Source organism: Lynx rufus, unplaced genomic scaffold, assembly GCF_022079265.1.
Source record: "Lynx rufus isolate CCGP_SWC_20201006 ecotype Redwood Valley unplaced genomic scaffold, mLynRuf1.p SCAF_12, whole genome shotgun sequence".
In the NCBI taxonomy this organism is placed as follows: domain Eukaryota; kingdom Metazoa; phylum Chordata; class Mammalia; order Carnivora; family Felidae; genus Lynx; species Lynx rufus.
In genome coordinates this window covers 64,403,709-64,417,107 of record NW_025814826.1, presented here as the reverse complement: position 1 = coordinate 64,417,107, position 13,399 = coordinate 64,403,709, and the positions used below count along the sequence as shown (strand labels likewise).

The 13,399-nt window shown below is 54.1% G+C and overlaps 1 protein-coding gene across 1 annotated transcript in view; it reads left to right on the top strand.

Annotated features, from left to right (window-relative positions):
* Nucleotides 1-13,399, top strand: part of COL22A1 (collagen type XXII alpha 1 chain) — a 260,858-nt gene that overhangs the window by 46,728 nt on the left and 200,731 nt on the right. The window contains exons 4-5 of the mRNA XM_047074226.1: nt 2,229-2,303; nt 10,727-10,838. Of these exons, the coding sequence (XP_046930182.1) occupies nt 2,229-2,303; nt 10,727-10,838 (187 nt within the window). The remainder of the gene's footprint in view (nt 1-2,228; nt 2,304-10,726; nt 10,839-13,399) is intronic.

Sequence of the window (13,399 nt, the reverse complement as noted above, 5' to 3'; positions counted from 1 at the left end):
TTTCGGGACCTCAGATATTTTAGTTGAAGTAAATGAGTTGATGTGGAAATAAATAGATCATTATGCAAAGTGTGGAAATATCTTGGCCAAACAGATACAGTTATAGGCTGAGAGGGACTTTGGATGCTGACCCTGTGTTCCTGCCAAGCAGGTGAACCCAGAGGCCCCAGCATCCCTGCAAAGCCTGGCTGGAGGGGGTAATTTGGGAACCATTTGTCCTGACGTACTAAGTCGGCTATAAATTGCCCCTTGATCCTCTTGAATGTATAAGCGTTAGAGATGGCCCCAAAAGGGGATTGGCAGGTGGTTTGGGGAATGAGTCCTTAAAGCGGTGTGGGCAAAAGTTCTAATGTCTTTGAAAAGAGCCTCCGTCTTACCTGTGCTCGTGGTCCTTGGACTGTCCTTGCACATCTGGGTTTGGGAATCAGGTCACAACCTCGGGATATTTTCAGAGACAAGGCTCAGTGGCCCTGCCTGCCCTGAGCTCCAGCCATCAGTCTCCAGAGATTTGCTCATAATCAAGGATAGAATCTTCTGAGTCAGTGCATTTGCAGTGACGCATGACCCACAGCCCGTCTCACTGGCAGCCTTCCAAACAACTGATGGTCACCCCACAGCTGCCGCCGTCCTGGGTGGAGCCGTCTAAATATTGCACGGGGCCTGGATCCTCTCTTGTATTTGGTCCTAGACAGACAGCTTGGTGCTGTTTCCAAAATAACCCCTTCCATGTGGCTCGTCGGACCTCGCGGTGCCTTGTAAGATAAACATAAATATCTCCACCCAAATCGGGGACGATTTCGTGCTTTCCCCTGGATACTGATGGTAAAAGGGGCCCCGGACCGGACCTGCGCTGAAGCACGTGTGCCCTGAATATGAAAAGAGGTCATTGCACACAGAACAGATGGGGGAACGTCTAATGAGGGGAGGTTAGAATAGTGACATGGAGAGGGCAGGGTCTAGGCGAAGGAAAGCAAGATTCCTCAGGTGCTGAATTTGACGGCCACCCTCCCTCATGCCAGTCCTGTGACGAGCTTGAGGTGGCCCAGCCCTCCAGGCAGCCCCGCGCTCAGTGCGTGATTTATAAGGTCTCCCCGTCAGAAACACTTGCACGGAGACAGAAGTTAAGGGACTTACCCAACACACTGTGCCAGTTGGTCAGGAGCCTGGCACTTGAATCAAGGACTTTAAAATTCTAAGTTGGGGGGCACCTGGGTGGCTCAGTCGGTTGAGCGTCCGACTTCGGCTCAGGTCACAATCTCGCGGTTCATTGGTTCGAGCCCCGCGTCGGGCTCTGTGCTGACAGCTCGGAGCCGGGAGCCTGCTTCCGATTCTGTGTCTCCCTCTCTTTCTGCCTCTCCCCCTCTCATGCTCTGTCTCTGTCTCAAAAAAAAAAAAAAAAAACATTAAAAAAATGTTTTTAAACTCTAAGTTGGTGCTCTTTCTGAGATTTTTAGGGCAACTGAGTTTCTGTCTCTTCCAGTTTTTTTAAGTGAAGAATCATGAAGACCTTAATATGAGACATTAACGTAATATCCTATAATGAAGTTTTGCTTTTATTTTCTTCTGTAAGACTTACTCTATTGCCTTCGGACAGTTGAGCAGTTTTCTTCTGTTGGAATGGGACCTGAGGCTCCTCGGGGTAGCATCAGGCGACACCTTGCCGGTGGGCCCCCAGCGCACGTTTCCTGCTCTATGGGCACCGCTAACTTGGACTCTGTATGTGTGTGTTCAAGCCTTTATAAATGTTCCCTCTGCTGGTGCCGCTCTCGGGCTTTCGTCTGTCTGGCTAGGTCTTACCTGTTCCGTTAAGGAAGCCTCGAGAACCACCGTTTCCAGAAGAGCTTTCCTGACCTCCCCAAGCCTGGTGAGGTGTCAGACCTGTGTCCCAGATCCCCCAGCAACCACGCCCGTCCTGTCACTTATTACACTGTGTTGATCATGTTACTTTTGGTGTCTGACTCCCTCTAATGGGGGACTGAGTTCCTTGAGGGTAGGGACCCTCCTTGTTTGTGATTCACCCCCAGTACAGGGCACGGTATTTACAGAATAGGTGCTCCACAAGCACACGCGGGCGTGAACCTGTCAGCCATGTGCGCTGCCCCCGCGTGTGCCCCGGGCACTGGCCATCCTCCATGCCGGGAGCTGGGGGCTCCAGGTGCTGTCACCTTCCCCAGAGACTGTGGGTGGCATTTGCTCATCCAGCTCTTGTCTTCTCTTGCTTTTCTCAGACGTGCTGTGCCCCAGCGTCCGTGTGCAAGGAGACCGATTTAAGCACACCAATGGCGACAGCAAGGAAATCACAGGTAAGAGAGAGACCGCTGGCTCGCCGTGCCGCCCTGAGCTGGCCCTGAGCGCGGTCCTCCTTGACGCAGGGCTGGCCTCGCCAACCTCTCCGCTGAAGCTTAATGGAAGGAATCACACAAGCTGGGCAGGCGTCAGCCCCCTCCTGCGGGCCGTCCAGCCGTGAGCAGCCGTCCCGTTTCCATCTGGGAGTCGGTGGTGACCCTACGGGAGCCCCTAAATAATGCATCAGAACGAAAGAGTTGGGGGGCGAGTAAGTGAATGATGGGCCAGGCGAGCGAAGGAATGGAGGGATCAGTGCATTCGGAGTGAGAGAGAGAGCCAGAGTTTTTAAATCCGTGAGGGGGTGATAGGAGATAGTGTGCCCCCGGCAGCAGAAATCCCCCTGCAGCGCCCCTTCCCAGGCTGTCCCCGCCTGACGGGGTGCACAGGGGACGTGGCAACGGCTGAGTGGGCTTCCCACCCTCCTGAGAGCCACAAGCGTGGGAGTGGGGTGTGCTCCTCCCTGTGGCCCACATCCGGCAAAGCACTCCCTGAGTGACGATCTCAGGGGAGTTTCCTCCACATCCAGGCCGCCAGCCCCGCCAGGTGCAAGGGGGCCAGGCACCCCCTCCTTGTGTGGCTCCGGAGCTGGTCTGCATCCTCCGCTGGGGGCTGGGAGGGGTCAGAACCAGGCGCTTCACAGGAGCTGTCCCAGCGACACTCTCCTGGGACGCTGCTGAGTCAGGGTGCCCCGTCCACCAGAGATGCTAGCATCTGCGTGTTCGTGCTCGAGGGACGTTTCTAGAATAGAAGACGGCCCTGCCTGCTCGCACAGCAGGTGAAATGTGTCCCAGAGTGACTCGGCCCTCAGGCAGTGTCTTGGGGGAAGAAACAGCCCGGCTTTAGTGCCCCTCATTCCAAGGTCCATGTTTGACCCAATTCCTGGCGGTTCCCAGCGGGTTCCAGCTGCAGTCACCTGCCGGGGTGGCCCGCTTAGTGCCACACGCTTCCCCCACTCCTCTTTCTCCCTGTCCCCGGTCCCCACTCCCCCATCAAGCGCCTCTGGAAGGAAGACGGCTTTAGTCTCCCGGTGCCTGGTGCCCGGGGTGCCGCTGGTGTTCAGTGAGCAGCCGTCCCTCCCAGGGCCCTCTGTCAACCCAGGAGATGACGATGGCTCTCCTCCTCTTTGCTTTCATAACCCCATTCCCTTGCAAGGAATATATCCATTGCTGCCTTGCTCTGCCCAGGCTGGCACGAAGCTTCTGGGCAGTTTGACATCAGTGTTCCCGCTCGCTGCCTTGGCAATCCCCATCCGTGCACTGAAGTCCGTGTTGAAGGCAGATTCCTACCTGCTGCATTCTCCGTGTTTGACTTTGTGAGCAGGGAATCCCTCCCAGCAGGATCTGGCCGAAATCATTCACGATCTGGGGTGTGTGTGTGTGTGTGTGTGTGTGTGTCCCTAGAAGGGAACAGATGTGACAAGAGGGACGTTAATAACAGTAATGGTGAAAATCGAGCTCACTGAGCTTCTACAGTGTGTCAAGCACTTTGCACACGTGCTCTCGTTCAACCCTCGTGATACACTAGAGAGGCACTGTTTTGTGTTTTGTAGTTGGGGAAACTGAGGCACAGGTGCGTTCAGGCAGGCAGACCGTGGGAAGGAAGGAAAGGAGAGAGGAAGGAAGAAGTCACAGATGAATTAGCGAATCTGCCTGTGTCACTGCAAGTCAGATGGGCTTGCCTGCCGTCCTGTTTCGTTCTGTGGAAAAGAGCCCAACCGTGTTTTCTGCTGATGCTTTTTTAAAAAATTCTTAATGCATATTTATTATTTTTGAGAGAGAAAGAGAGAGAGTGTGAGCAGGGGATGGGCAGAGAGAGAGACAGAGGGAGACACAGAATCCGAAGCAGGCTCCAGGCTCCGAGCTGTCAGCACAGAGCCCGATGTGGGGCTTGAACCCACAAACCGTGAGATCATGTCCTGAGTCGAAGTCGGATGCTTAACCGACTGAGCCACCCAGGCGCCCCAAGAATAATTGATTCTTGCTGGGAAGAGTCACTGTGTGTGTGTGTGTGTGTGTGTGTGTGTGTCCGGGGCACAAATTCTTCAGCCTCTGGTATATGAGGAGCACCCTGCTGACAGTCTGTTTGGTGACTGGAGAGAAGCGGGCACTCTGTTCGGAATCCGCAGACTCTGTCTGCAGCCGTTGGAACCTTCCTGAAATCTCCCCTCCCCCTCTGCGGGCTCCGAGGCTCCCAGGAGGTGAATCGTAGCCCAGGCAGGCACCCGTCACACGCGGCACCCATGCCCTGTTGGTGCAGTGCTGTGCACACGGAGATCCGACTGGGTCTGTCCGGAAGCCCCGCCATGTGGAAGCTGGATGGGGTTATGGAGAGAGGAGTCTCAGACCTGCCAGTTAAATACAGTTGGGTAATTGGAATCGTTTGCCCTTTGGGAAAAAATGGGGTTCCTAAAAGCCTCAGTTCCAGACACCCCCTCAGATGACTCTGGCAGGTTTTAGGGCTTACCAGGCCAAAACAGCCAGGAAGGGGAGAGGGCAGGCAAGGCGGTTGGCGGTTTTGGTCTTAGGCTGGTCCTGCTGCTCCCAGACCCCTGGCATCTCTGAGGCCCAGTTTCCCTGCCCGCCTAACCTTTCGTCCCACATAGTGTCTCTGAGGGTCCCTCTCGGCGCTCATAACTGAATGTTCCGAGAGTTTCATGACTGCGGGTGGAATACAACTTTCCCGAGAGATTGGTTGTTTGCTGCTTAAGAACATGCTAGGTTCGGAGCATCTCTGAAATGTGGCCATGGGCATTCTGGATTCTTCTCTCTTCCCACCTGAGCTCCTGCACCCGGATCCTCACCAAGGCACCCCCCACTACACCTCTCAAGTGGACCCTGGCCCGAGGCCTACCCCCGCCCCTGCCCCCCCTTAGCAAGTCTCATCTCCCAGGCCTCCCTTTCCTGTCTCCCCACTGCCAGAATGACCTTCAGAATAGAAACAGGGTTGTGTTTGTTTCTTGCTCTGAAGTCCTTCGTGGTTCTCCGTTCCCCGCAGAAGGACACTCAGACTTTGCCACGTGGCCGACAGACCCAGCCTGGTCTTCCCCCGCCTACCCCATTCCCAGCCAGTGACCGTGGCTCCTGACATCCTGGAATAGCCAAGATTCTCGGAAGGAGCTGGGCTGACTCGGGCCCCCTGACCTTTACACATCCAGTTACCTTGGATGCCCTTTCTTCCCCCTGTGTCTGCCCACCTTTTATTTGTTCTTCAAATCCAGGCTGAGCTTTGCCTCCTCTGGGAGCCCTCCCTGACTGCTCTTCAGGGGGATAAGGGAGAGATATCCCTTGTGTTTCTGCACGAGCCCTGTAGTTCTCCCTTCTAATCATTTACCCACAGTACCGACACTGCTTATCTATGCGTCTGCTGCTCTCTAGACACTACATTTTGGGGAGGCTGGGATTTATCCTGTTCGTTATTGGGATCCGCACAGCCAACAGGGAATCCTTCCGTCTTTCCACAAAATGTGCTGCAAATAAGTAAACCTGAAGCTCCTGGCTTCCTTAGGGGCAGAAGCATGAACCGGATGAAATTGGTCACAAGCTGGTGAGAAAGCGTCCCTAGATGGGCCCTGTGCGCCTTGGCCAGACACACTAAAGACCCGGGAGTGAGCGTCGTGCCTGAGGAGTCCAGTAAAGGTCCATTGAGTGCAGACCTTAGAAGGATGGGCGGGGAGCCCGGTGGGCACTGGTGTGGAGCAGGTGCACGCAGTTGAGCTGGGCCATGGCTAACGGTGTCGCTGATGCGACCTGTTTCAGCTGACCCCGTGATTTGGGGGGAGGTGGACCCCTGCAGTTCCTGCACTAAGCAATTGCTTCTTTATCACGCGGTGCCTCGCATCAGAGTCCATTTACCTCGGGAACGTTTTTTCATTTTCCTTCCCAGCCTTTTCTTTATTGCAGGCAATTCCTCTGTTCTCTCGGTGCCCTTTTGCTACCACCGGGTTAATTGCTTGTTGTTCAAAGCTTCGTCGTGTTTAAGTCTTTGTTTTTATTCCTTGTTTTTATTCATCGAAACCCATAAAAGTGGAACCAGAAAGGAGAGCATATGTTTGCTTTTTCAAAACCTAGAAAAAAACATTCTCCCACGTCTAACGGCTTAAGGGAAGCCCAGCTTAAGGTGGCAGTGTCTAGGGACAGTTGACAGAGCTCTAGGGGAGCAGGCCCACTCTGCTGTTCTCACTGTTGAGGGGAAGTCTCTGGGCACGTGTCACCCAGATTGCCAGCACGCTGTCTGAACACAGGCCGCTGCTCCGTGGGAGCCTCCAGGGGCCAGACGCCTGCCGAGTGGTGGCCGTCCGCCCCACCCGGATGAGGCAGAGAGCTGTGAGGGGCTTAGTACCTGCACCCCCGTTGTGGAGCCGCAGAGTCTAAGGGCAGGGATGGGGTCCGATGTGTCTGACTGAGATGCTCTCCCTCTCCCACTTTCCTTCCCTTAACTGGGGGCAGCTTCTCTTGAGCAACAACCTGACCCCTCCAACCCCATCACCTCCCTGCAGGGACCGCCCCAGGCAGGCAGGACAATCAGAGAGTTTCACAAATGAGAGAGCCCTCACGGACCCACCGGCGCCGGGCCTCTGGGCGTGCCAGGTACAGGCACCTGCTGAGCACGGCCCTGCCTGCAGGAATGTGCGAGATCTTCGAGGTGGCGGCCTGCGGGGCGGGCCGTTATCCCCACCTTGGTGGCAGAGGAGACACGAGGACGCAGACTGTGCGCGTGGCCAGTGCTGCACCAGCTTTCGGACCCAGGACGGACTGTCCCCAAAACCTCCTCTGCTTGTTCTGCCTTGCTGGGGCCCAGACGGGCTCTGTGCTCTTTACCATTTGGTGTCTAGTCCATGGAACCTGCAGGGCCTTCTTGGCCAGTCACCCCGTCCCCAGGCGGGCCCCCAGCCGCTCCCGCTGCCCGGGGCTTCCCAGCCTCTGGGGCACGTCCGGGTACAGGGCCCCAGCACGTGCGGCAGACGTTTGCGTCTTCAGAGGGCCTTGCACAGGGGTGGTCAGTTCTGCCAGCTGCTCCCAGCTGGGCCCCCCGGGCCCTCTGCGGTGCAGAGCCCAGAGCAGCAGGGACCCGATGCCTTCTGTCCCCAGGCAATTCTGGAACAGCAGTGCCCAGCCCCTGCTAAGGAGGCCGTGGCCGGGCCCGCGGAAGTGCAGGGCGGGGGGTGAGAGAAGGGGGCTTCTCTCCATATTCATTCAGCAGGTGTCTCCCAACATCTGCTGCCCTGACCTGCCCCCTGCGGGAGAGGGGCTGCTCCCCGCCACATGCCTGGTCCTCTACGACCAGGTGGCGGTCGTGGGGCTCCAGGAAAAGTGGCAGAGCTCTCGCCAGGCTGTGAGGCTCCTGGGGATTTCACAGAGGACGTGAGTCAAAAGGTTCCCTTCCTGGTCCCCAGCAAGGGCTGCTGACACTGACCGAGCAACTCCCAAGCGGCAGCTTCCCTGGGGGCACTCTGTCGGCTCACCTCACCGAAATGCCACGACAGCCTTGCGAGGGATTACTCACTCCACTTTCCCAGTTAAGGAAACAGACTCAGACGATCTGACAACTTCTTCAAAGCCACCCAAGCGTCTTAGTCCCTTTGGGCCAGGAGAACAAAAACACCACGGACTGTGTGGCATATAAGCAACAGGACTTTGTATCTTCTGGTTCTGGGAACTGGGAAATCAAGACCAAGGCACCTGCAGACGTAGCATCTGGCGAGGGCCTGCCGGCTGGTTTATGCATGGCTTTCTTCTCAGTGTCCTCGGGCGGTGGAAGGCAAGGGAGGTCTTAGGGTCTCCTTTATAAGAGCAGTGATACCACCCATGGGGCTCCCCACCCTTGTGGCCTCATCATCCCCCAGGTCCCCCACCTTCTAAACCCATCACGTTGGGGGTCAGGCTTCAACACAGGAGCTTTGGGGGGACGCATTCAGTCCATAGCACTCAGCTGGAAGTCTGCGAGGGGGCAGGGTGCGCCCTGGGCTGTGTGAGGCACTCTGAATGCCTGAGGCGCGTTGTTCCTGGGCTTCACTCCCTGCTTTGACTTGGAGCCCCACCTTACCGGCGGCCTCATCCTTGCTGAACTGAGGGGTTCTTTAGTGCTGAAAAACCGGATCTCTGAATTCTCTAGCAGGCAAATGATGCAGTATGATCGGGAGACGGCTCTTTCCGGTCATGGCGAGAATTGGGAAAAGATGATATATAGTAATCAGTGCTGAGAACACAAAAGAAGATCAAATTCCCCCCAGATGTCCCATTTGATCTATGAAAGAACTGATTCCAGGGAGGGGTAAGTGACCCAGCCCCACCCCTGAGCGTTTATTCAGAGCTTACTATGGGATAGGAGAGTGATTACCTTCTCATTCAGAGTGAAGAGTCCGTTTATGGCACCTGACATTTAGTGAGCACCTACTATGCACCAGGCATATGCTGACCTACTTTCTCCTTTATTTTTTTAAATGTTTATTTATTTTTGAGACAGAGACAGAGACAGAGTGGGAGCAGGGGAGGGGCCGAGAGAGAGGGAGACACAGAATGGGAAGCAGGCTCCAGGCTCTGAGCTGTCAGCACTGAGCCCGATGTGGGGCTCGAACTCGCAAACCGCGAGATCGTGACCTGAGCTGAAGTCAGACGCTTAACCGACTGAGCCACCCAGGCGCCCCTTTACTTTCTCCTTTAAAACTCAGTGTGGCCTCCCGCGGTATCACTGCTTGTCATTAGAGCCGGAATGTGTTGTCCACGGGCTCTCTGCCAGACGATGGCTGCTGCACCTGCCCACACCCACTGACTGCATTTCTTGTCCTCATTTGGCAGATGAGGAAATTGAGGCCCAGAGAGGTTGAATAACGTGTCTGAGACTGAGCAGGTAGAAGAAATATGGGAGTAGGGGTTTGAGCCCAAATATTCCCTGTTCTAGAGCCTTCACTGCCCCACACTGCTACTATCCCAACTGTGCAGAGACACAGAAGGTAATGAGCTCAGAAAGGTTAGGATGCATGCTCTAGGTCACACAGCTCTAAGTGGGGCTCAACCCGCAAGTATTTGACCTTCCAGGTGCTGGGTGCTGTCTCTTTATAGTCTGTCCAGGGTAAAGGGCACGTGCCAGCCTAGAGTTAGCTGGAAGTCCAGCGTCATGAGTTTGTGCTATGGGCCAGGCTATCATGGGAAAATAATCGATACAGAAACTACTCTGTGGGCCCCTGTATGGTGGATGCCCTATGAAGAGCTTTGTATCTTATCATTCAAGCTTCGGTACAATCCTAGGAGGTACATTCTAAAACAACCCCGGTTTTATAGATGATGAGACTGGTGCTCAGAGATGTTAGGCAACCTGCCTAAGGTCACACAGCAAGGACCCTGTGGTCAGGAACACAGTCTAGACCGGCCCAAGTCTGCCACTCTAACTCTCATTCGGTGCTAAACCTTTCCTGTCCCTGCTGTTTCTTACACCAGGCTTGGAGCAGCAGGGTTTAGTGGTACAAGATGGGTATATCATCACCGTACAAGCCCTGTGACCCCACCTCGTGGCAGCACCTTAGAAGGTTGGAGATCCCCCACAGTCGTCCTAAAGTCTTGTGGCTCAGGTGTCGCCCGGACCCAGGATCGTGTTGGCCCTGGAGATGCAGACACGAGTGCTCCCACGCGTGCCCTCCATTGGCTTCCCTGAACCTGCGTGAGCTTTCCCGTTGCCCGAGGAACAGAGTTTGAGGCAGTAGGCCACGTTGTCACCTTGGTGTGGGCACTGTGCTCAGGCTCCTCTGAGAACCCGCTGTCCTGGCCTGTGGGACTCGAGTCGGGACAGTCGTGTAGGGGACGTGGTAAGGACGTGCTGCTGGTGGTGGGTCCATCGTGAGCGGTTCTCGTGGCCGCCCTACGGCCGTGGGTGTCATTGCCCTCCCTTGACGACCAAGTGGCCGGTGCTGTTCAAGTGGCCGATGTCCACATGGCACGTGCCCAAGCTGATCACCCCCTTGCGTCCCCAGCTCCCCCAGCGCTCAGGTCATGACTTTTCCTTTACGTACATCGCCAGGGCACACGAGGTCCTCTCTCAGAGCCAAAACAGAACAGAACAAAACAAAGTGTTTTTTGCAAAGTGTTCCTGGGGGAGCTTCCTAACACCTGCCCTAGTCGGGCAGCCAGGACACCTCCCATTTCTTTGGAAAACTCGGGTCTGCAGTTTCTCCCGCATGTTCCCCGCAACTGGAAATGGAAGCCGCATGTCTCCTTACTTTGTTGTTGTTGTTGTTTTCTCCCCGAATTGTATTGAGCAGTTCCCTCCGCTGACATCCCACGCCCGCTCCCCTCGGGCAGGGTGGGCAGCTCCCTTTGCAGAGCGGTGTTCCCCTCCCTGGTCTCCCATGCTCCTCCCCTCCACTCACCCCCGCTCTGCTCCTTGACAGGTTTTGACCTGATGGATTTGTTCCGTGTGAAGGAGATCCTGGGGAAGAGAGACAACGGAGCGCAGAGTTCCTATGTCCGGATGGGATCCTTCCCTGTGGTGCAGAGGACAGAGTGAGTGCTCACCTCTCCTTCGGGACTTGCCCTGGACGCCGGCAAAGCGTGGGAAGGGGGCCAGGCAGCTGTGGTTGCACACTGAGCACTGAGAGGGGCTTGAAACTACTCAGCGCCCTGGGGAGGTCGCCTGGGGAGGTCGGAGACAAAGCGACCCAGCCACTGCCCTGGGAATGCAACCTGTTTCTTAGCAGATCTGTCACCGTTGTCTTTATCGGTTCCTGGGTCCTTCTGTACCCTTCTCTCCATATGGATTTGGCGTTAATCATTCATGCACGCATGTGTGTTTCTGTCAGTTCGTTAAACAACAAACATTTATGGCCGTAGGTAACGTGGGGCCCCCTCTGGACCAGCCACTGCGGTACGTGTCAGGCACAGCACCGCCCAGCCTCACGTAGTCGGTTTGGCCACTGGCACCCCGGTTTCAATGTTTATTGGGTGCCTGGCCTCACACAAGTTATTGGACACCCCAGTGCCTCAACTGTGTCCTGATTTCACCAGATGTGAGTGTTTCTGCCCAGCAGAATTGTTGAGAGGATTATAGCACACATTTGTCCGGGGGCTGACACCTGTTGGGTCTCTGGCCAAGGGCTGATGATGATACCAAAGTCAGCGTTCCATTCTGCCCACTTTGAGGCAGACAGATCTTCTGAAAACAGAAGTGATATTTCATCATGACTCTCCTTCTCCATCCAGCAATTAAAGTTCCTTAATTGCTCCCAAGTGTCCCAAGGGCAAGAAAGGTCCCGTGTGTGATGTGACCCATTCCTACTTTTTTGGCCTCAGCCTTATCCCCTGGCTCCTTTCTGGCTCCTCTTTCTCTGTTCGGGGAGCTTCTAGGCACCTTCTACCCACCACAGGGCCTTTGTTCATGCTCTTCCTTCTATCTGAGACTTCCTGTTCGTCCTTCAGACCAGTGCTGAACCATGATGCTCTCAAAGATGCCTTTCCTCACCTCCGAAACTACCTCAGGCCTCCCCCTATCTTGTCTCATTACAACCTGCATTCCTGCATAAAACAAAGTGGCCAAGTTGCAGCTAATTACTTAATGGTGTAATTACTCATTTAGACTGTCTTCTCTGCTCAGCAAGAAGCCTGAGGAGGGAGCTAAGTCTGGTCTCTGCTGCAGAGCCGGCATTAAAATGAGCTCTTCCTGGAGGAGGGGATCATTCAGTATCTGTGGAATGGATGGATGGATGCATCAGTCCATCCCTAGTTAGTGAAAATGCCCCGTTAGGTCTGATCCCAGCAAACGTGAGCTGGGAACACCAGGCCACAGAGCTGGATTTGGATGTGTGCGTTTTCTTTTGTTTTTTTTTAATGTTAATTTATTTTTGAGAGAGACACAGTGCGAGTCTCCAATGAGACCCTTGGAGCTAACAGAATCATGGCTGCAGGTGCCGATCTGTGCAGCGTTTCTGGAGCGGTGGATCTGGGCTCCAATTACACTGAGTCCTTCTGAGAGAGGATTTCTATATGGTACCAAGTTGCTTTTTTTTCTTGTTAAGTTTATTTTTGAGAGAGAGACAGCATGAGCATGGGAGGGGCAGAGAGAAAGAGAGAGAGAGAACCCCAAGCAGGCCCCGCACTGTCCACACAGAGCCAGGTCTGGGGCTTGAACTCATGAAATAATGAGATCAAGACCTGAGCAGAAACCAGGATTGGAAACTTAACCAACAGAGCTGCCCAGATGTCCCCCAAGTTTGTTTTAGTTGCAAAACGTGGGAAACAAAATCAGACCCAAAGAAGCTCTGATATTTCTTTTTTTATTAATGTTTATTTTTACTTTTTTTGTTTTTGAGAGAGACAGAGACAGAATGCGAGTGGGTTAGGGGCAGAGCGAGAGGGAGACACAGGAGCAGAAGCAGGCTCCAGGCTCTGAGCTGTCAGCACAGAGCCTGACGCGGGGGTTGAACTCACGAGCTGTGAGATCATGACCTGAGCCAAAGTCGGACACTCAACCGACTGAGCCACCCAGGCGCCCCGGAAGCTCTGATATTTCAAGGGAGAATAGCATTCTTGTAATTTTTAAAGCTTTAGATTCATGCATAAATATATAGACAGGTGTAATTTTTTATTTGCAGGTGAATTGTGTGCATAACGAAAAGGGGTGTCACTTTCAATATTAATGTTTTTCTCACATGTATAATGTTTAATGGGCAGTTTACACACCTTGTCTAATTTATTTCTCACTACGGTGGGTCAGGGGAGCAAGGCAGGTATTATTGTCATCATTTTTGCCATGTGACGGCGGAGACTGTAAGTGGGATAGTCGTATGTCCACCATCCTGGGGTGCGTATGAGGCAGAAGTTGGCACAAAGTCGGGTCGTCCATCTCCATGGCGTTTGTGTTTCCCATTGTGATCTTGTTATCTTCTGTGTTACTTGTGGAAGGGATTGGTTTGGGCCACTTTTGTTTCCTTTAGATATTCTCTGTCAATGCCCATTCCCCCCTCCTGATCATAATACCTTTTTCATAAGCTATATATGTTTGTATGGGTGCTTATGTTTATACAAATGTCCTCAGAAAAAGTCCTGGTCTCTCTCTCTTTATCTAAATA